The 20,249-nt window shown below is 40.0% G+C and overlaps 1 protein-coding gene across 3 annotated transcripts in view; it reads right to left on the bottom strand.

Annotated features, from left to right (window-relative positions):
* Window positions 1–20,249, bottom strand: part of FYN (FYN proto-oncogene, Src family tyrosine kinase) — a 77,995-nt gene that overhangs the window by 40,042 nt on the left and 17,704 nt on the right. For all 3 annotated transcript variants that reach the window (XM_085306637.1, XM_085306638.1, XM_085306639.1), the window contains exons 2-4: window positions 14,189–14,320; window positions 1,557–1,814; window positions 915–1,011 (exon numbers count right to left, since the gene is read on the bottom strand). In XM_085306637.1, the coding sequence (XP_085162763.1) occupies window positions 915–1,011; window positions 1,557–1,803 (344 nt within the window). In that variant the 5' untranslated portion in view covers window positions 1,804–1,814; window positions 14,189–14,320. The remainder of the gene's footprint in view (window positions 1–914; window positions 1,012–1,556; window positions 1,815–14,188; window positions 14,321–20,249) is intronic.

Raw genomic sequence — 20,249 nt, 5'->3', positions numbered from 1 at the left:
TTACCTGGCTTTTTTTTTTACATTAATGCATACTGAGCCAACTCCAACCCTGGAGTTCTTCTATTAAAATTAAGAGGGGTTGCACCAGGGATGAATTTGCCTTGTTGTCACATAGCATAAAAGACAAAGATTGGAGAAATATCACAAAGCCTCTAGAAAGCTATATACTTGGTTGCTAACCCATTTTTACTTCTRTATGATAGCAATACTGAACATACAACAGAGTCTTCAACTTTATGTTCTTAGCCAGGAATTACAAGATGTGCTGATTTAGGTCAATAACACAGTAATATTTAGATGCTATTTTTAAATTGCTAGGTGATTTTTTCTACAGATAATTGATAAAATTAATGTTTTCCAGGTTGAAAGTATGGTCTTCATACAAAATGCAACTGTACAATGGTGCATTTATACTTAAGAGAACTTCCTAGCAAGTTCAAACTGTATCATCTTTCTTTAAAAGAAAAACAGGTTAATGCTTTTAAACCCATGTTGACATGCCAGCCTGGATCACATTTCTTCCTGTGAATCAGATTTTCTTAGCTCGCTCCTGTGCAGAAATACTTGCAGCAGATTGCAAAGAGTGTTAGCATAAGCCTTGCAGAACTTCTGTTACTACTGGTAAAGTACAGAGCTCGTGCTGTCAGTGCTAAATGTGAGTTTACTCTGAAATGTAAGCAGTGAACCAAATAATCTAACACTTCTGTATTTTTTGAGGTAAAACTGCATTTTGGCTGATTTTTAAAATAATAAAACACTTAAAAGACAAAGACAAGTGAGCATTAAGACTAAAACCCCTACATATCTTGAATAGCCCACATCATATTTTATGAATAACATAAACMGACAAACATAGTTACCAACATTGTAAGTCTAAAAATACTAAAAAGCATATTCCCAAACTTAAAACTTACGAGCTGTTAAGTATTTGAAATTTTTCTCCTTTGTGAAAACTTAAGTCATCTTCTGTTCTTGCTTCATAGTCATAAAGMGCCACAAAAAGAGTTACACCTAAAGAAGAACAAACATGAGTTACACTCCATCACAGAAAACAGAAGTGAAAGGAACCTCAAGAGATCAGGTAGCTAAGCTAAATTTAAGCCACTCCTGTGGCTGAGGAGCAAACTAGATTGAAGGCTCTTACTTTTTGGACAACCCTTTTAATCACTGTGCTTTTTGACAGACAGTGGGCACACTACCTCCTTCCGTTTCTAAAACCATTAGTCCTTTTGGTTTTGGTACCTACACAGAAGAGAAGGATCCCATGTGGRTAAAAGAGGTCTAACATTCAGAGAAGAGGGAGTTCAGACATACCCATGCCAAACATGTCCTGTTAACTACTTTAGACGGTTCCCTGCTTCAACCACAGGCCTCTTTCATTCCCTGGTTGAGGGATGAGGCAGGCAGGCAGCCAAACCGGGCACGTCCCCAAAGTGAACTAGCATCKGTAGGTTAGCACTATTTTAAATAACATGCTGAGACAGTTGTGTCCCCTCAAACAGTCCCTGATGTAATGTGACTGATTAAATGCACTGAAAGAAGGCTTTGAAGCTCACCTGTTCCTCCTCTTGTTCGCAGTGTCCCTGTATGAGAGGAGGAATTGACTCCACCAAACACTGTCAATCCTTGGCCTCCTGTGGCATGGAAGTTGTTGTAGTTTGGAATTGAAGTCACGCCAAAACTAGGATAATGCTGTGGAGTGGGATCTGTCCCATAGCGGTAGCCTGAACTTTGAGTTAAACTGCCATCCCTCTCATCAGTCAGTTTTGTTGCTTCTTTATCCTTACATTGCACACAGCCCATTATCTAAAATCCTAGGAGAGCAAGGAAAGAAAAGGTGTTTATTCATTTATGCTCACCAGATCTCTCCCTAACCCACATTTGAGGAGGATCAAATTAAGCTCACTGCCTGAAAGCCAAGTATTTTGAAAAAAAAAATCTCTGCTTTTGAAGAAAAACAGCAACATGCTGGGAAAACTCACTCAAAATTCTTCCCCACAGTGGTTTCCCATCAGGGCCTGAGAAGGAGATCCTACCTGCTCGTATGTAGCAGCAGCTGTCTGACCAGCCCTGCGAGAAATTTCTTGCATGGACGCAGTAAGAGGAAGAAACCTCTCTCATTCACCCTTTGCCAGGACAGCACARCTCATAGGGAAGATCACAGCCAAAAAGCACAATTAGAAGTATTCAAGTCTGGCTCCGAAATACATAGTAAGACACTCAACTCACGCTCTCGTTTTTGCCATTGCCAACTACACAATAGCTGCCRTTGATCTCAGGTAAAGGTAATACCTTGCTGGAGCCTTATGTGAGAGACAGAGATGCAGATATACAGGAGAGCAAATAATTATCACTATACAGGGAAGTAKAAGGCAACTCATCAGACAGAGCACTTAAAACAAAAAGAAGTGCTGYTTTACACAATACCTAACAGTATAAAAACTGTTGATACTGGAGATTGGGGTAGTCGAAAGGATAAAYGAGTTAAGAAACTAGACAAAGCCCCGGAGGATTAACATGTTAAATGCAAATAGTCTTAACATCCAGATCCCTAATAAAAGGAAACAGAGAGTATATTCTGGAGAAGKTAGTTCTAAGATTTCTAATTTTTATAATCTCTTGTTCAGCAGTCTCATTGGCCATGACTAGTGCCTGGACTAATCTCTTTTAATTTCAGCTGTCTGAAAGTTAAGAGCCTATATTCYCAATAGGTTGGGTGAGACAGAGGGCGATTCACCACATCTCAAAGAAAAGCCCTCAGAAATTTGTGCTTTTATCTAGCATCAATTTTCATTGGCAAGCTCTARTATCTTAGCACTCACATGTTGGTATTACCAAACTCTCTCATGAACATAGGCATGAACTTAAGTTTCTAAAGACAAGCGTGATGAATCTAGGGATTGGATATTGCCCTGTAYGGATTCTTAATCTGATCCAGTATAGTCAATCTTACATGTAACCTGGAACAGAAACAATATTCTCAAGCATAAGGCCACAAGAAAAAGCAGTGACAACAGAAAAATCTTTTTCTAAATTAAAAAAAAAGTAACAGAGACAAACTTTCTTAATCTCAGCCTAACATACCTTGTCCAGAACACATGAATAGGAGRGGAGAAAGTGAGACACAGAACAGAAGAAAGAAAAAAGTATAGAGAGGTATGCAACTATTTTTTTCATACTTCCTTTCATATTTCAGCCAATATCCTTCACTTAGGGTAAATAAAAAGCACATCCTTTTGCAAATATCCTCATTTTTCTGTAGCAGCCAGGCTGGCTATTTTGTATGCTTTATCCCGGCATCAACACAGGAAATTGGTTTTGACAAACTCATGGGATTCTGAAAAAGCATATTCCACTGCTGCTAATGCCTGAAAAATTACGCAGTAGCTGTTTGTCTGTGACAGCTCATAATATAGATACTTGCTTCTTAAATCTAGCCTGCCTAATTGTAAAATCCCTTCTGTTCAAGGGTATTTTCCACAATTTGAAGACACTGCCAGTTATTCTACCAGGATGTTCAGGAAAAAGAATAGCACTTGAATACACTTTCCTGAGCTGCCCTGCCTTGACCAGCGCTGTCTGCAGTCAGCACACGTTCCACCATTCCTTCCTCTTAGCTCGGAGGTGCCCTGAGACACCCAAGCGCAGAAAGGGCCAAGGGAAAGGCGCTTTGCAGCGGCCAGCAGCCTGGAGAGCGCAAAGCCGCCCGGCCCTGGCAGCGGCTCTGGGAGAGCCCCACAACGACTGCACCTGGTGCAGGGGTGCTCAGTCTAAATTAGCAGTGAAAAACTGGTTACGCAGAGGTCTGCGCTGCCTCTTTGAAAAGCAGAGTGCTCTGGCCCTAGAGACCCTCTCTTTAGTGATTTAGCTTAAGGTTGAGTCCTCCCAGGCTCCTTTCGGAGCCAGGAGTCATACGGGCAACACTAAGAAGCGAGGCAGAGCCATGTGGTTGGCAAGATCCCTGCGGAGTGGGGGCTCATCTCGCTCCTCCGAGCGCTGAGCGCGCCCCGGGAGTCCTGCGCCCCGGGGGCTCTGCCCCCGCGAAGCTGCCATGCCTCTGCCAGCTGCACCTCCRGCACACGGGCAGCCAAAACCAGGCAGCTATGCAGACGCCAGGCTGGGCGATGGCATGAGGGAAACTCCGGAGCAAAAAGAAGCGCAGAGGTGCAGAGGATTTGAGCGGAGGTGACTGAGCCATAAAGAAGAACGACTAATAGCTGCAAGTGCTGGAACATCCATGTGTGCACCTCAGAACAGCTGAGCAATATGCAGGCTTTGTTATTTAAAAAAGAACCACAGCAGCCATTTTGTGGGCCTGAAACCGTACCTGCCTGCGAAACTCTGTCGCCTGCTTCCCCCTACCCAGCTCTGTTTCTTCTCTTAGTTTTCCCCTGGTGTTTTCACCGGAAAAAATAAAAAACCAAATGAAGGAAAAGAAAGAAAAGAAGAGAAGGGAAACATGAAACTGCGGGTGGTGGATGATGATGAAAGAGGTTTTCTTCTTGTTGCTGCTGCTTCTGCAGACATGAAAAAATTATACACGAGAGAACTATTTTTCCAGAAGCCCTACTGCTCATTCACAAAGTTTCAGCTGTGTAGGGGAAAAATATCTCCACTGGCGTCCAGGAAGATTTCAGGTATCTAGTTACAAGTGCTGACAAGCCAGCCTTACACACTTCATTTACACATCCACATAAATGGATGAAGAAAAGTTAGAACTACAGATCACCTGCCAAAGAAAATCATTCAAAGTATTAATTCTGAAAAAGAGTGACCAGGAGATGGTACACGTAGGTATCAGTAGTGTCAGTAAAATAACATTTTTTTTTTTTTTTTTTTGAAAAGGGATGATATGAATCGAGACCCACCGAATTATCAACTCCGGATTATTAGTTTGCCTTTTGCTCCCGTTCTCTTTTTGTTGGCACAGGCAACACAGAGGGAAGGAGAGTTTGATGCACAGCGAATGACTGACAAAGAGGGCTTTTTTCCTTTCGCTTTGCCCTTTTCCACTTTGTTACAGCGTCCAAGGATAAAGACTGCGTGATCGCAGCCTCGYGTGAAATGTGACAGAGCGTGTCACATGCACGCATCAGCTCAAGCCAAGTCCTTGCAAGTTGTGTATTCCTGGCTCAAAGACACTAGCTAGAAAAGTTGGGGATTTTGCTAAATGTGGGAGAATACACRTGCACATGTACAGGCTTGAAGTGAYTGGAGCTAACTTWGGGCTTTCATAGACAATAAATAAAACCTCCATTTAGCATCGCTCTTCATATCAATGAATGGATTCCAAAACCTAACCTCCCTCAGTATCACAGAGCAGGCAGTTAACATCCTGAAGTCTCACCACCCTGCCTGTCAGCGATAGCAGTTTTGGAAGGCTGGAGTTACTCAGYCAACTCTGAGATCACTAAACAAAATCTGGAACTATTTTACACTAAATTCTCTAGAGACGTGCACACAATGTCGTTCATCCAACATGATGCACAACTTACAGTAAAGGAACAAGATTTTAGTAATTTCCATTAGGATAGGCAGTGTTTCTCAGATGTATGAGTTATGGGTCATGCATCATTATTATAATTTGTCACTGGTATTGTTAGAAAGTACATAGTAGCTTAATTAAAATTAACTTTTCTAATGCAAAYAAGTTGCATTTGCTTATTTTAAAGATGTGTTTTTACAGGCAATATAAAACATGTGTTTTCATGAAAATATAAAACATTTACATGATTTATAAGACTTCCTTAGAGACAAATAAAAAAAAAACCATTATGTTATTTGTCTCGTTTCTTGACCTTCTTATATTTCTTGGACTCTAAAAATTACGTTGCAGGCAGTCCACTATTAGGTTAGCCAAAATAGTAGTTTCCTCCCACATGGTGAAAACATTATTGGATGAAGATACAAAATTACTTATACAACCACAGCACCTACAAAGATGTTATTAACGCAATTATTAATATTAATCACTTTCTTCATTTTTTCTAGAGGGTAGTTGGTTCTCAATACATAAATCGAAGCTAAGACTGAATCATCAGTGAATGTCAGATGTACTCCATTAACAGAAACAAAATAAGTTTTCTGTTAGCTAATAGAAGCCCAGGAAAAAATCTAGGAGTACTAATAAAATCTATTTTTCATTTTTTAATTTTAAAAGAACATATTATAATTGAAAAACAAAAAAATATTGATAAGCCATGACCTACTCTTGCCTCTGCAGTTATAAACCATCAGGAAAAGATAGACAGGAGAATAATCAGTTTAAATTTGCTCCTTGAAAGCAACAGAAGTTTGTACACACAGCTTTATAGAACTTTCTCCAGAACCTGATTTTTGAGTGCTCTGGAAGAAAGTGGATCTCTTACAAAGCCTGAGAGAGGGACACAAGCAGATGCAGGGAAACATCTACCTGTGTCTTCCTATCGATGTCATGGCACCTATCCTCCAACCCTTTGCCTAGTGATGGACATCACCATAGAAGAGAGCTTTAATCTGCAGACGAGACATGGAGCAAGTTCAGATCCAGCAGGGGTGCATTCTTCTCTCTACAGTTTTCTTTGGAATGAAATTCTGTGTATTTTTAGGAGACCTTCTTTCAGTGAAAGAGATAAAAGGGCAAGATTGGATGAATGGTAACTGTCAACTATCTTGTTCTGACCAAATCTTACAAACTGACATGAAAGCACCACCAGTAGGAAAGCTGAGTTAAAAAACAGTTATGTTAAAAGGGAATCAGAAGAACAAAATCCTGGGCTTTTATTCTGTGTCTGTGGTGAATATGCTTGTTAATCAAATAAAGGGATGCATCCAGCATGGCAGTGAAATAATACTCTCTAAGGGATATCTTCTTTATGTTTTATATTTTGCTGAAAGCACTACAGAAGTATCAGTCTGATTTAATGAGTTACAGTAGGATTTAATATTTGAAATGCTACATTCTGGGTTATCATGAAGATGTAAGAAGTACAGAAAAAGATTTCTAAGAATAAGAATAATAAGAATTTTTAGAAAGACACTTCAAGTTTTCTGCAGAATGCCTCCTGCAGCTGGACRTAGGGAACAATTAACATATAAATTTATCCCAAAGTTGGAATAACTTTCTTTCTAAGTCACCATTATTAGCTCCCTGGGGAGAAACTGATGGAGTAAGTATTTTGACACACAAATCTAAGACACATTAAAAACCCTCCAATTTTCAGAAAAGTCTTGCTCACTCACTTCGACTATTAYAAGCAGTTAAGAAGCCATGTCAAATTGGGCAACAAACAGGCATTCAAAATTAGTCATATGTAGGCCAATAGCTCTGATGGTCTCCGATTACTGAGCTCTCTTTGATTTACAGRTATGCTGATAGCAGCATTTTGGGTTTCTAGAATTCACTTTGTGTCRGTTTCAAACCATCCTGAATTAGACAGATGGAATAAAATAGCAACAGTTGTTGCACTGTGTGTTTGTACATATTAACTCCAGGACCTTTCAGAAGGCTGCTTTCKCTGTAGTTTGATCAGTGATTCTGAACTTGAAGGAATCATGGAACAGGTCAGAAAGATACAATGAATGCTTTAAAATAATAAGAGCTGTTGGGTATTATTTATTATTTCTCAGGTTTTAGGTTGCAGGTTACCTTATATATGTACATATTTTTATACCTAACAGAACCACTGAAAGTAATGGCCCAATCTAGAAAGAAAAGAATTGTACTGCAATATGACATATTTGTTTCAGCCTTAAAATAGGACGAAGACTGCGAATTTGTGTAGAATGCCTGTAAATCTACACRTGTGCTGCACCTATCATACTGCATTAATAAATATAAATCAGGGAAGAGACAGTATTGCCATTGGATATTCTCTGACTATTAAGGATATGCAGAAAATCTCACATACATAATGTGGTACTCCTGAACAAAAGGCCAGAAATGCCAGGACAAAACTTCAAGTCAAGAATGTATCTGGATCAATGAGTGCATTCAACATATTCACGTGAAAAACAGCAGTGAAAAATGCTTGGGCTACATTCATTCGATTTTTGAAGAGATTTCTGAGGAGAAAGCTCCACCCCTAGATTCTGCTTTAGTGGGCTGAGCAGAAAAGCCTCAGCATTTAAACTGCTTGTTTGTCTGCAGCAGTCAGAAGTCTGGCAACACGAGCAGGCCATGTTCAGTGTCAGTGAACATCCATGGGAGGAGCAGTAGGCAGAGCAGTCTTAGGGGAACTCCTGCTGCTATACAGTTCTGGCTCAAGGCAAATGCTTTTTGCAGTGCTGGAGCACTCTTACTCTTGTTTTTTGTCAGCCTAAAGTTGCTTTGGAAGTCTTCTACAATGGTCATAATGGCCAGAAATGATCCAGGCAAATGCGAAGTTCCTACTACCATCAGAAAAGCAGACTTTGCTTCTGAGCTTTGAAGTGCCACATTTCGTCCTGTTGTTCTCTCACATTTACAGAGTGACTGGGGCTGAGGCCTTGGCAACAATTTTCTGACACTAGACAATGTTAAAGTTGCAACACATTTCTGCACAGTGTATCACTGTGCTTGCCTTACTTCTTTTTTCCCTTTGGGACCTGAGCTAAAAGCCAGGCATGCAATATGAAGACGATTTGTGCTGCTTCTTGCCTGCTTAATTTCAGACAGCCCCAGAGGCCWGGGCAGCTGACAAAGGGGTATGAAGAAGGATTTGAAGGACAAACTACAACCAGATGGTGGGTTTCTGTCAGAGGTTGTGAGCACAGCTGTTCACGGGGCAGGACAGGCGGCCACCGAATGCCAGGAAGGAGGAGTGATGAATGTCTGAGAAATAGGTCCATCTTCCTGCTGTTGAAACTAGCAGGGCACCTCGCCGGCTCCTGCGTTGCATCAAAGTACAAACACTAACCAAAACTAGGTTACAAGCCAGAGAGGAACAAGCAAGTCAGTGTTCCAGCTGGGCGGCAGTGGCAGAAGGTGCCCCCCACTTGTGGTGCTTGTTTAAGGGACAGTTGCGGTGGTGGAACTGGCCCATAGCCGGCGGGTGAGCGGGTCACCTGGCAAGGCCACAAGAAAACACATTAGCACAATGCAGCTGTTTGAGCAGGCGTAATAAAAAGCTCCCCAATGCAACTAAGGAAAGAACAGGAGGCGAGTCCTCCAAACCGCCGACAAAAGCCCACTCTGCCACTCTTTCTGTTTTCTGCTCTTTCCTTGCCAGATGAGTCTGTGAATGTTATGGCCTCATCTTTTTCCAAAAACAGTGAATTCTTTTCCATTCTCTGTGATACACTCCTTTCAGTTAAAAAGAAAAAAAAAAGGAAAAAAAAAAAAAAAAAAATCAACCCCCCCAAGGAAATTTTAAAAATCTCACCCTGCCGTCTCTTAAAGTAACAATCACTGAGTTACACCCTGTGTCATCCTATGGTATTTAATACTTTAAGAAGGAGGTGCCCCAGAAAAACAAAGCTCAGGAGGATCTGTTGTATGGAGGTTTTATTTTTTTTTTCTCCATGAACAGTTAAACTTCTGTTGCAATTTAAAAGAAGGAGATTTATTTATAGCTAACTTGATAAAGAAAGTCCGCAGGTTTTACAGTTGTACACTGAAGAGCAAGCCAGACTCATATCATCAGTTAGGATTTCTTTCATTTTTTCCTATTATTACAAAGAATTCAAGAAAACTTTGAAATTAAGAGCTAAAGGTAGTAAATATACCAAGTAAACAACACTGTTTACTATACAATTAAAAACCCCCAAAGCATGGGTTTACCCTTGGTTCTGACTAACATGTAAGAATACAATGTCAATTCAATAATATGATTTCAAGCTACATTCCTCCTTCATCAAGCTGCTTGCGGTAGCTCTATTCACTAGCAGAAAAAAAGTGGGTAGATGGTCTGCATAAGCACTTTCAGCTAATGCTCCTAACCTTTAATGCGCCTTTTAAGTATATAAATTAGAAAACCTGTATCAAAAGAACTGCTGCTGCAAATGGCATAGTCATTTTATCTTGGAAAGAGAATAAGTGAAAGCGTCTCCACTGATTTCTTCTTTCTTTTTCCCCCTATAATAGAACAGAAAGATGATTGCAGGTTGATTTGCACTGTTCTGATTTTTTTCCTCTCAATTCTTATTTTTAGAATCTACCGAGGATTAATGGATATTCATCTGATTCGCAGCATGGGAGCTGCATAGAGGAGAATGTAAAATGTGAATTGGGAAGGACAGGGAAGGAAGAGGGAATAGGGAGTGGGAGAGGTAAAGAAGTGTTGCCTGTTTGCTTCTTCGGAATATGTGAATCGGACAAAAAGATCTTCCCTCAAAATATACTGCTGCTTAACCCCAGCAGCCCTCTCCCCCGACCCATTGCTTGTGCACAAGTAAAACTAACATCTTCTCTGCCTTGTCTGATTTCTGCTTTATGACTGAAGAAGTCAGAGTATGTGTCAGCAAGGAAATGGAAGCAAGCTGAGTCTCAAATAAGATTTACTTTGAGACTATTCAGGACTCTGTTCCCTCCAAAAGGGGATCTCATTTCATCTATGCTACTACTGCAAATATTTTAGAAGTGTTACTTAAATTAAGTATTTGCAAAGTTATGTTGGGAAAAAAATACTCTCCTTCCTAAAAAAGAGCAAAAAAATTTGACTGTGGCCAGTTCAAAGAAATTTTTCAGTCTTCTCACCATAACTGCATCTGGCATTAGCTACAATGCAGAGATGCTTATACCCTGGACAAGATGAGGTGACATGGTGACAAAGACCAGTGTCGAAGGTGGGCTGTGTCAGTAATGGCAAGATGTTAAAGCTCTGCCTACATTTGCACAGAAAATAGGTCTCACTAGCAGCATATTTATCAATATACAGGGCGGTAGGACTGAGTTTTCATTTTTGATTATTAATCCCACAACCTGCCTTGATTGGTAGGTGGTTACACTTCTCAAATCAGAGCATCACACCCAGGAGGAGAATGATCCCACAACAAGTACAGGGAGAACATCACAAGTGTTTCAAGAAATGAGGCTCAGTTTAGAAAAGGGGTGATGGTGGGAAAAATCAGGAGGAAAGGAGGGAGAAAGAAAAACCTCTCTTCCCTTCAGTCACATGGGGCTTAAAACGGGATATGATGCCAGCTAAGGGCCATGAAAATGGATTCTAGAGCTAGAGAATGTTACTCCAGCTTTTCACTCAGGGACTGAATGCATTCTTCRAAACACCTCATTTTTAGTGCCTATTCACTAAGCATATGGTAGATCTATTTTGAAGCTCTTTGCACGTGTCTGAGGGCAAGTATAAAAGAAAATGATGGGYTAACTTGATTTCATCATGAACCTGAGTTTGTTACACGCACTGCTCAGGAATTGATCTGCAGGGGATGCTCATGTGTAGTGACTCTCAGCCACAGGTCGGAACCTTGTTCTTCAGCTTAAAGCTACTACAGTCTGCTTATTATAGCTCTAGGAGGTAATCCTTAATGTCCTAAGCAGAAAGTCACATGAAGTAATGGATTAAATGGTAGTTGTGAATAATTCAGTTAGATGTCAGGAAAAAAAACAACCCTTTCGAGTGGTAAGGACTGCAAAAAAAAACCCTAGAATAGATTGCCTAAGGCAATGTGAAGGCTAGACAGGTGTCTACCAGGAATGGTACTGCCTTTGGATAGGAGGATGGATGAGCCTCTTTCAGCCAGGTTTTCTACCATTCAGTGAGTGACAAAAACAGCAGATGCAAATACTTTATAGTCCCTCTCCTCAAGCCAGAGGAAGTGTAATGTTTTTATTTCTCTAGCTCTCTCTTCATTGCTCAAGGATCATATGCTTAAGAGAAGAAACTGCACTTTAAATCTGGTCTGCGAATGAAGGAACACCTGCAAAAATGATAAAAACACACCTGAAGATCTATTTAGTCACATATAACAGAAGGYGGGTGTTTGCTCAGGTGAACATTTGCTCAGCCTAGCATGCAGGATTATCTACAATAGTGTTCCTTGACCTGTGATCCAGGGACCACTAGGACCCACAAATCATCATGCGATCCTCAAGCCCACAGCACACATACAAGAGAGCAAATGCACATCCACAAAACACTGTGGCAACATTTTGCAGATGGTGCTCCCCYTCATACTCGCTGTATGCCTTCCCCAGTTTGACTGATCCTCCAAGTACAAGTAGCTGTAAAGCACTAATCCAGAGAGCCGATGAGAACAGCTCCAACCATCCTCATCAGGAGAAGGAAGAGAGCACTGCATGAAGAAGAAGCAGACAAGAGAAGTTTGTGCTCTTTCTTTGGATTTAAGACACAAAAGAGAAGTGCAGAAGGGAAGAATAATCCAGAGMTGACAGGCAGGGTTTCATTGAAGGAGACTGTTTGGTGATATACCTCATAGATTACACAAATGTAGGTAACTCAGGAGATCTGGAAATCTTGTCTGGAGTTCTTCCCTGCCTCCTGACACAAAAATACAATAAACTGAAGACTGCATAAGTTAACAACTAGGTGAGTAGCACAGGATACAGGTATTTGTGAACCACGGTCTACTGCCTATGAGGAGAGGGTATTCAAAGAGGACGTCCCTCTCAACAGAAAAAAGAATATACAATCCATAAGCTAGGTTGGCTAAACAAATCAGAGTAAATAAGCAATTAAAAGCATATTTAGCACAAAAACATGAYATCAAGCACAGCATAAACAAAGTAAAGGCTGTAAGAAGATGAAACCCTTCTCAGTTGCCTATATGTTAATTATGAGCATCTGAAAGGTAAACTGAAAAAATGGATAAACCGTATGTCTGCACAGCAACAACACAAGTTAATATTCCTGAAAACTAACAGGTAGATTCATATTATTGGAATATTAAAAGACATAGTTATAACCAATTTAAGAAGCCCAATAGAAGAGGGGAATTGACAGGCACTCTATATCACAAATGACATCWGTTTGAGTGACTGACAACTTAGGATGTAATCAACTTGGATAGAAATGAATCACCCAAGATGAGGTATTGRTAGCTGTTACAGATCATTAGAAACATGTTAGAGGATAGGATGACTGGCTTCTTCAACACTTATACACAACAAGTATCATGATCACCCTACCACCTCAGTCACAGCAGGCTCTGTTGACTTGCTCCCTCCCACAACCAGGGAACAGTAACACTCAGGAGCTGCAGAGCTGGTAAAAGTACAACTGACTTCATCTTACTTCATCAAGTCATATGATGCAGCTACACCTGAATTGCCTGCAAGTTGTATATGGCATAACAGGGGAGCCAAACAACCCCTGCTCTAGATCTTAGCTTAGTAGAGAAGAAATGATCACAAATCCAGAAAGTTATTGGTTATTTAGACTGAAAAGGATTGACATTTTGCATACAAATAAAATTTGTACATTGCATTAAGATCCACTCTAGTAAAATTTTATACAATATATGAACATACACTTAATCTATCCATAAATTAAAAACAGAATGTATGATTTCTGAGAGGCAATTTCCCGAAACTAAAACAAATGGAAGTCAAATCAGATGGAAGAAAGAAAGTAAGGAAAGTTGCTGATATTTGGGAATGGTTTAAGATGTTTGCTAAATGCCTACAACTGAGAAAAGAAGATGAGGCTAGTTAAAAATAACATGCTAAACTATTCTAATGTTACTTCCGCTAAAACTACAAGTTSACTTGATGAAGGCAGTATTGTTGATAGTATTACAAATCCAAGTCATTTGACTTCGTTTGTAGACCATCTTGGTCAAGAAACTGAATGCTTTGAAGTCTATAGGGAGTGTACTCCATATATTGACAGTAAGTCTCCATACATAGAGAGCACTGTAGGAGGTCAGGCAAGAAAACTCAAACATATTTTCTACTGAAGTCACATTTGAGTCTGCAATCATATATGTGTTAAAAAGCTGATCAATGATGTGAGCCAAAGTGCAACTCCAAATAGGGAACTACATAGTAGCAAATAGATGTGTTCCTACTATGTTCCCACAGAATTAGTGATCGTTCCTTTGCTATTTAATAGCCTCATCAGTGACTCGGATTAAAGTTAAGTAGTGGACAGATACAAGAGTGGGGACAGCAAAAGAGCAGCAACAAAAGGAAAAGTCTAACACACAGCAACTTGGATCTGTAGAAAAATGGGAACAACCAAACAGTTTCAGTCTTAATATGGCCAAGTGTAAAACAACCTTAACAGAAATAAAGAGTGCAGGTCATACTTACAGGATGAGAGGGAGAGAGAGGACTCTATCCTCCGAAGCAGACACTAAATATGAGACTTGGGGGTCCTGGGAGGCAATTAGCTCAACATGAATTTCCGATGGCTGTGGTCAAAAGGGCTAATGGGAGCCTCAGCTGTAAAAACAAATAAAAAGTAAAGGATGAGCAGGTAGATTTTAGTAACTCTCTATTTGGCTCTTGTTCATCTGCTACTTGAATAATATATCAAGTTCTGCTGTTCCATTTTTCAAATAAGATGTTGAAAAAAAAAAGAAGAATGTTCAGGGGAGAAAGATTAAAGAACTGAAAACACTGAGTAACAGAAGGCTTCGTTATAAACAAAAAGCTTAAAGGAAATTTTGTTGTTTTGCTCACAGTCTAAAGATATTCATACAGAGAACAAACCTGATAACAGTGGGCTCTAATCTAGCAAAGGAAGAAAACTCAGTGGAGGTGGAAACTAATCCAATCCAAACTGGAAACAGGCAATTTTGTTTTTCTTTTTTAGCAGCGATCAGTTACGGGCAATTAACTAGTGAAATCCTTTACACCACAGGCTGTGATGCACTGCTCATCTCTGCAAAGTTAGAAAGATAGCTATTCTTGATTTAAAAGGCTGCGCACCAATTCAGCCTCCTTTGTAAGGCATGAATCAGGAGCTCCCTCAAGTAAAATCTGTTGTCTGCATAAAATGGGTGGTCAGATGAGTGATCACTGCATCTGAAGGTGTTTTGCATTCCCATTAAAAAACACCCACTCCTCTCTCCGGGTAGTAGCAATCCTGATACCCTTCCTGCTCATGGCATACAAAGGGCCTCTAGGGGAAACACCCTTTGGGGGCTGAGGTGCCATCTAAGTACCAATGACAGTCAGCTGCTCATTTAAAGAATCTGAAGGCAGCAGTCTCTGAATCCTCAGCATATGGCTCCACACAAAAAATCACTGTACAAAGCTCCTGATAGTGGAAAACCATTGTCAGGAACTGGAAGGGGATTATTACAGCCCTGTCTATGACAGAGTATCTGCCCCTTCTTTTTTCAGCAATTCACTTTATCTGCTGCCTGCTACTCATATTCATGTCCCAGGAACCCAAAGCCACAAAAGGTGACCTAAAAGAAGTAGGCTGACAGAAGGAGCCCTCCCAACCTTAYAGGTATTTTCACTCCCAACCTCATGCTTTCAAGATGAACTTAGCAACTAACTGCCTTGTTGAGGAAAACAAGTTAGAATATTTAAATGGGATAAGTGGATGTGAGCACTGTTCCAGCAGGCACCTCTCAGGTCACACTGCATATTCACATTTCTTCTCCTTTCCCTTCGCCCTGCTGAGGGAACTGGAAGCTGCCAAGAAAGCTCTTGGCTCGGCATCCCAAGGCTGGATTCTGGCAGRTGGGCTGCTAAGGACTCTGTGCTCAGTGCAGGGCCCTGGCTACTGAATTTCCTTCATCCTGCAGCACGCCAATATTTAAGTTTAGTGGTTTTTAAGGACACAGTACAAGCTTTTGTCCACACTGTCTGTCTTAACCTGGGCCTTTGGCCAGAAAGTATTAATCCCATCAATGTGTAAGAGTGGCAAAGGGGACTAGGGACTKTTTGATCTGTGCCAGTTGCTGGCATTAGCTCATTTTAAGCTTCTGGAATGAATTCACTTATGACTGAATGCTGCAATGTAAATTCTGCAAATAAAATAGATAAAATAATCTCAATTAGTTGAGCTCAGTGTTGATTCACATATGCCACTCCAGAGATTTAAAAGGCATTATTTCATACACACACTTCATTATATTTAATTAAATGTGATTCAATAGATAGTCTTCTTTTCAACAGGTGGGAAAAAATGTGTATTTGGCACTTTCAGTCACTTTCACTATGTGATGCCTGCTAAAATACAGCACAGACCAGTACAGTCAAAAGCAGCATCCCATCACAGGCAAACTGATCATAATACAAAACTTCAGAATGAGCTAACATGATAAAGCTTGTGAAAATTTTAGGGAGGAAGAAAGTCTGTCCAAGTGTTATTGACGTGTGTGTGTGTGTGTGTGTGTGTGTGTGTGTGTGTATGTTTTTATATGCATATATATACACATCTCACACATGCATTCATCCACACACACCACCAACAAATGGTCTCTGCTATACCTGGCATTCCTATCAACGGATCTTGAGACTCAGAAGTGTATGACTGGCAACTCTATTTACTAAAAAAGCAAAATTTTTGTAAAAAAACTCATCAAGAGCAAAGTTTCAGAGCTAATAATAGAAGACAAATCAGAATTTGATAAAGTACAGTTTGAATTGYGCATTTTTGTATCTTAACAATTTTTGCTCCTCCTGGATACATTTTTCTCCCCCATTCCCTGGCACATCCCAGCTACATCCTACAGTGCTAGGGGGTCCTGCTTAGCAGGTGTGCAATTGTGCTTTTTATTCCTTCTGAAGGCTTTGCTTATGTCAAAAGACACACTAGTTCTCACTCATCCAGAGATCATATAGGCTAGAATTCACAAATTTATTTCAAAAGGTGAAGCAATCATGGCAATCTTTCTAAATATAAATACACAGAAACAACATAGAAGCAAATAAATTTAAAATGTGATAAAAAAAAACTTTTTGAAATATTGAGAAATGAGACAGAAGTTAAACTTTTTCTTTTACTCCAGACACAGAAGGAATTAAATGGGAGTATGTGAGACTAACGATCCGCCTTTGTAATTCACCCAGACCASACTCAGAAATGCTACGGAAGTTAATGCAATGAACCCCAGAAGTGTCACTTTCACAGATCTCAAGAGGCATCATTGACCTCAGGCTGGCTGCAGTTTCTGCCCCAATTCCAGTTTAATGTATTCCAGTTTGACCCTGAAGCGACAGTGCTGCTGGAGAACATGCTAAGAAACAAATGCAGGCAATTGTTTTGACATAATTCTTTTGGACACAGGCAGATCGAATGTGCTGATGTAAACAGAGGCTAKAAAAGGGTTTTACCAAATCTCCATTCCTCACTGAGGAAAACAGTAAGAGAAAAGACAGTGCAACCTAAAACCTGGCCAAACACATACCTCTCAGCAGCAAAACTAATATATGTTGTCTTAGAAAGGGAAAACTGAGAAAAACCCTTCAACAGCATCATTTGGATATATACACAGCATTTGATTTATTGCTTAGATTTACATATGATTGATACATATAATTGGCTATTTCTGTATAACACACATGAAACATCTGTTCCATGTAGGATATTAATCTCAAATATCAGGAAGAACATAATTCAGACTTTTATGGCTCCAGTAAATTCAAAAGAGTTACTAACAGTTCCTTCACATTAAAGCAAACCTTMTCTCTCAGTCTTCTAAAAAAATAAGGGACTGTATGGATCTGCTCTCAAGACAACGAAATGTTCCTGTCTTGCCACTGGTTTAAATACCCAAGCTTTAGAAATCTTGAGACTGCGTATTTTGAAGTTGAATCAGGGAACATCAAAGTAACTTTTTATTTTTCTGCATGGGGACTACAAGAAGAGAAGCTGGGAATATTTTCCAAAGGAAAGGTGAATTCTGTTAGGAAACCAAATCAAGGAAGCCATGATGACTACCTTGAGAATAAAAGAGTAAACCAAAAATTTTCTTCTCTATTTGGTCACAATTGCTCCTGAAATAACTTCTGTATAAAAGGAGAAGAGAATAAAACCCCAGAACAATGGCACAGTTTTTCAGAACTCATGGGGGACCATAGGAAGGCTGAAAATGGCCAGTCTGTCAACTTTACACAAGGAATGCAAACAAACAAATCCCAGACCAAAAATTCTGTTTCCTCCCTCCCTCCTTTATCTCCTTTCCTAAGAAAGGCCTCCTTCTTTCCTGGAGGAATGTTCTCCCTTTCCTTCAGCTCTCCATCAGTCCATGTAGACAGACTCTCTGTAATGGTATCACACAAAAGTCAGAAGAGATCCCCAAAGCTTCCCCTTTCTGTGCACCTAGARTGTTTCCAAGGAGAGAAAGCCATTTGAAGAAACTTATTCTCACATCCCTTTACTACAACTACTTGGGTAGGTCACTCTACCATAGTAAAAGTCTGCATCTGCTATCTGACCATGACAGAGAGACAGACAGACATTACCATTTTCAGTGTCTGTAAGAAGCAGGGTCTCGGAGAGATGAGTGATTATCTGTTACAGCTACTGAAACTACTTGATCCAGATCATCAAACCACCCCTGCACAAGGCAAAAACAGTCTTTTATCCTTTACCATCTCCCGCTCTTTACCTGATCTATCTGACCCAAAACGTGGCCACAAAGTGTGGCCCAAAGTTTGACTGACCATCAAACTGATAGAGGCTGCATGGCCTTTTCAGCTATGCTGGGACCTGGGTAAGTGTTTTGACGTCCAGGGAATTAGGGTCTTACAACAACGAGYTGTCAGAAATTATCCAACACTTCAGTCACTGCAGTGTCTGGTATCCTGCTCCTTGTGTACCCTGCTAGAAGATAACTATGGAACTGCTGTTCTGAAGATTCAGAGGACAAAGGCTAATTAAGAATAAGACTAAACATCCTAAGAAATTCCTTGAATTTCTCATGCTGTCTTATATTTTTAAAGTGTTTTTTTAACATCTTAGCATCTCTGCAGAAGCATGGTTGAAACATTGTTCTAATACTACGAATCAGTAGAGGGCTTTAACCAAATCAAAAGTTTACTACCACTAAACTGGGTTCCGACCTATATGGCTGCTATCACAGTATAGTGACAGTACAGTTAGCACAGCTAGGACTTAATAGTGCTGTAAAACAAATTGTGGAATGAGGTTACTAATCAGTATTAGACAGATAAATAAAGCATCTATAATATAGGATTAAAGCAAGTGAAATGAAGAGGGTAAGATAGCTACCYGATTTTGGTGAGATATGATGATATAAATCAAAAAGCAAGAACTGAGTGCACACATATTGTTACATTGCCATTTACATGAAGAGCTAAGGTTCATCATTTTTTCACTACCGCAAAGCTACAATTGTTATGATAATCACAGCAGTTATTAGGTAGTTTATGCTCACTATTTTTTCAGAGCAGGATGAGCACTGGAGTTCTGATGGTCTGCATGCTTTGAAAACTTCCCCCTAAACCCATTAGTCTAATATGACTTCCAGTTTTCAGCGATATCAGGTTATCAGTTGTTTAGCAACTGCAGACTGCTACAATATTTTTACAACAAGAAATGTTTATTCCATATGTAAGATGACCATGCTTACAAGAAACAAGGCAGGAAAGGAAAGTGATCTAATTTCTATTCTACTTCCTTCCTTCTGCAGTGTGCTGCATTGAGATATTTGTTCCAAAACACAGATACTAGTTCAAGGCCAAGATTCAATTTATCCTGATTCTGCACAAGCCTGCAGCTAAACTGCAATCCAAACATCTCAAACTGTTGTACTGCATTCACATTTGTGTAAGTGATTCAGGTAAGTGGGCTTAAAATTCCTTTTTTCAAGGCTGTTGAGCCTTTTATATGCAAACATGTTAACTTTTGGTGTCAAAGCTATAGTTTTTAAATTCCTGTGAAMAAGAACACTTTCTGAATATGCGAGTTTATCAATTTCAAAAGCAGAAAGCATAAATTTTGGAGAGTTTTGCTATGGCCCAAAACCTCACCATTCCAGATAGTAAGAAAATGTGTGTCATGCTCCATCTATGGAAAACAGCGTAAAGCCCGCCTGAAGCATTGCCCCACTCATAGATGTTACCCAACTAGCACTGCTGAAAAAAAGAAACATGACTGACTGTTACACTTCACTTCTTTGTTTTTGCAAAACTAGTTTTTAATTCAGGAAGTCTGAGGTAGCTTTTCAAAAKGTAACTTTCAAGTATTCTCTTATACTTAACTCATTTATTATTGGAACAGTCAATGCACACAATACATGGCCACTTGCACTTGTCTCCTGTCTGCAAGGTGAAAGTTGGCAAGAGACTCTACATGGTTTCTGGGCCAAATATGCATCATCCAGAGTGGAGAATTTCAGGAGTCTGAGCAGCAGCAGCAGATTTGCAAGCTGACAGATCAATGCCG

Source organism: Rhea americana, unplaced genomic scaffold (genome assembly GCF_003343005.1).
Source record: "Rhea americana isolate MKP2758 unplaced genomic scaffold, rheAme1 scaffold_243, whole genome shotgun sequence".
In the NCBI taxonomy this organism is placed as follows: Eukaryota; Metazoa; Chordata; class Aves; order Rheiformes; family Rheidae; genus Rhea; species Rhea americana.
This window is presented reverse-complemented; position numbering and strand designations above follow the sequence as displayed.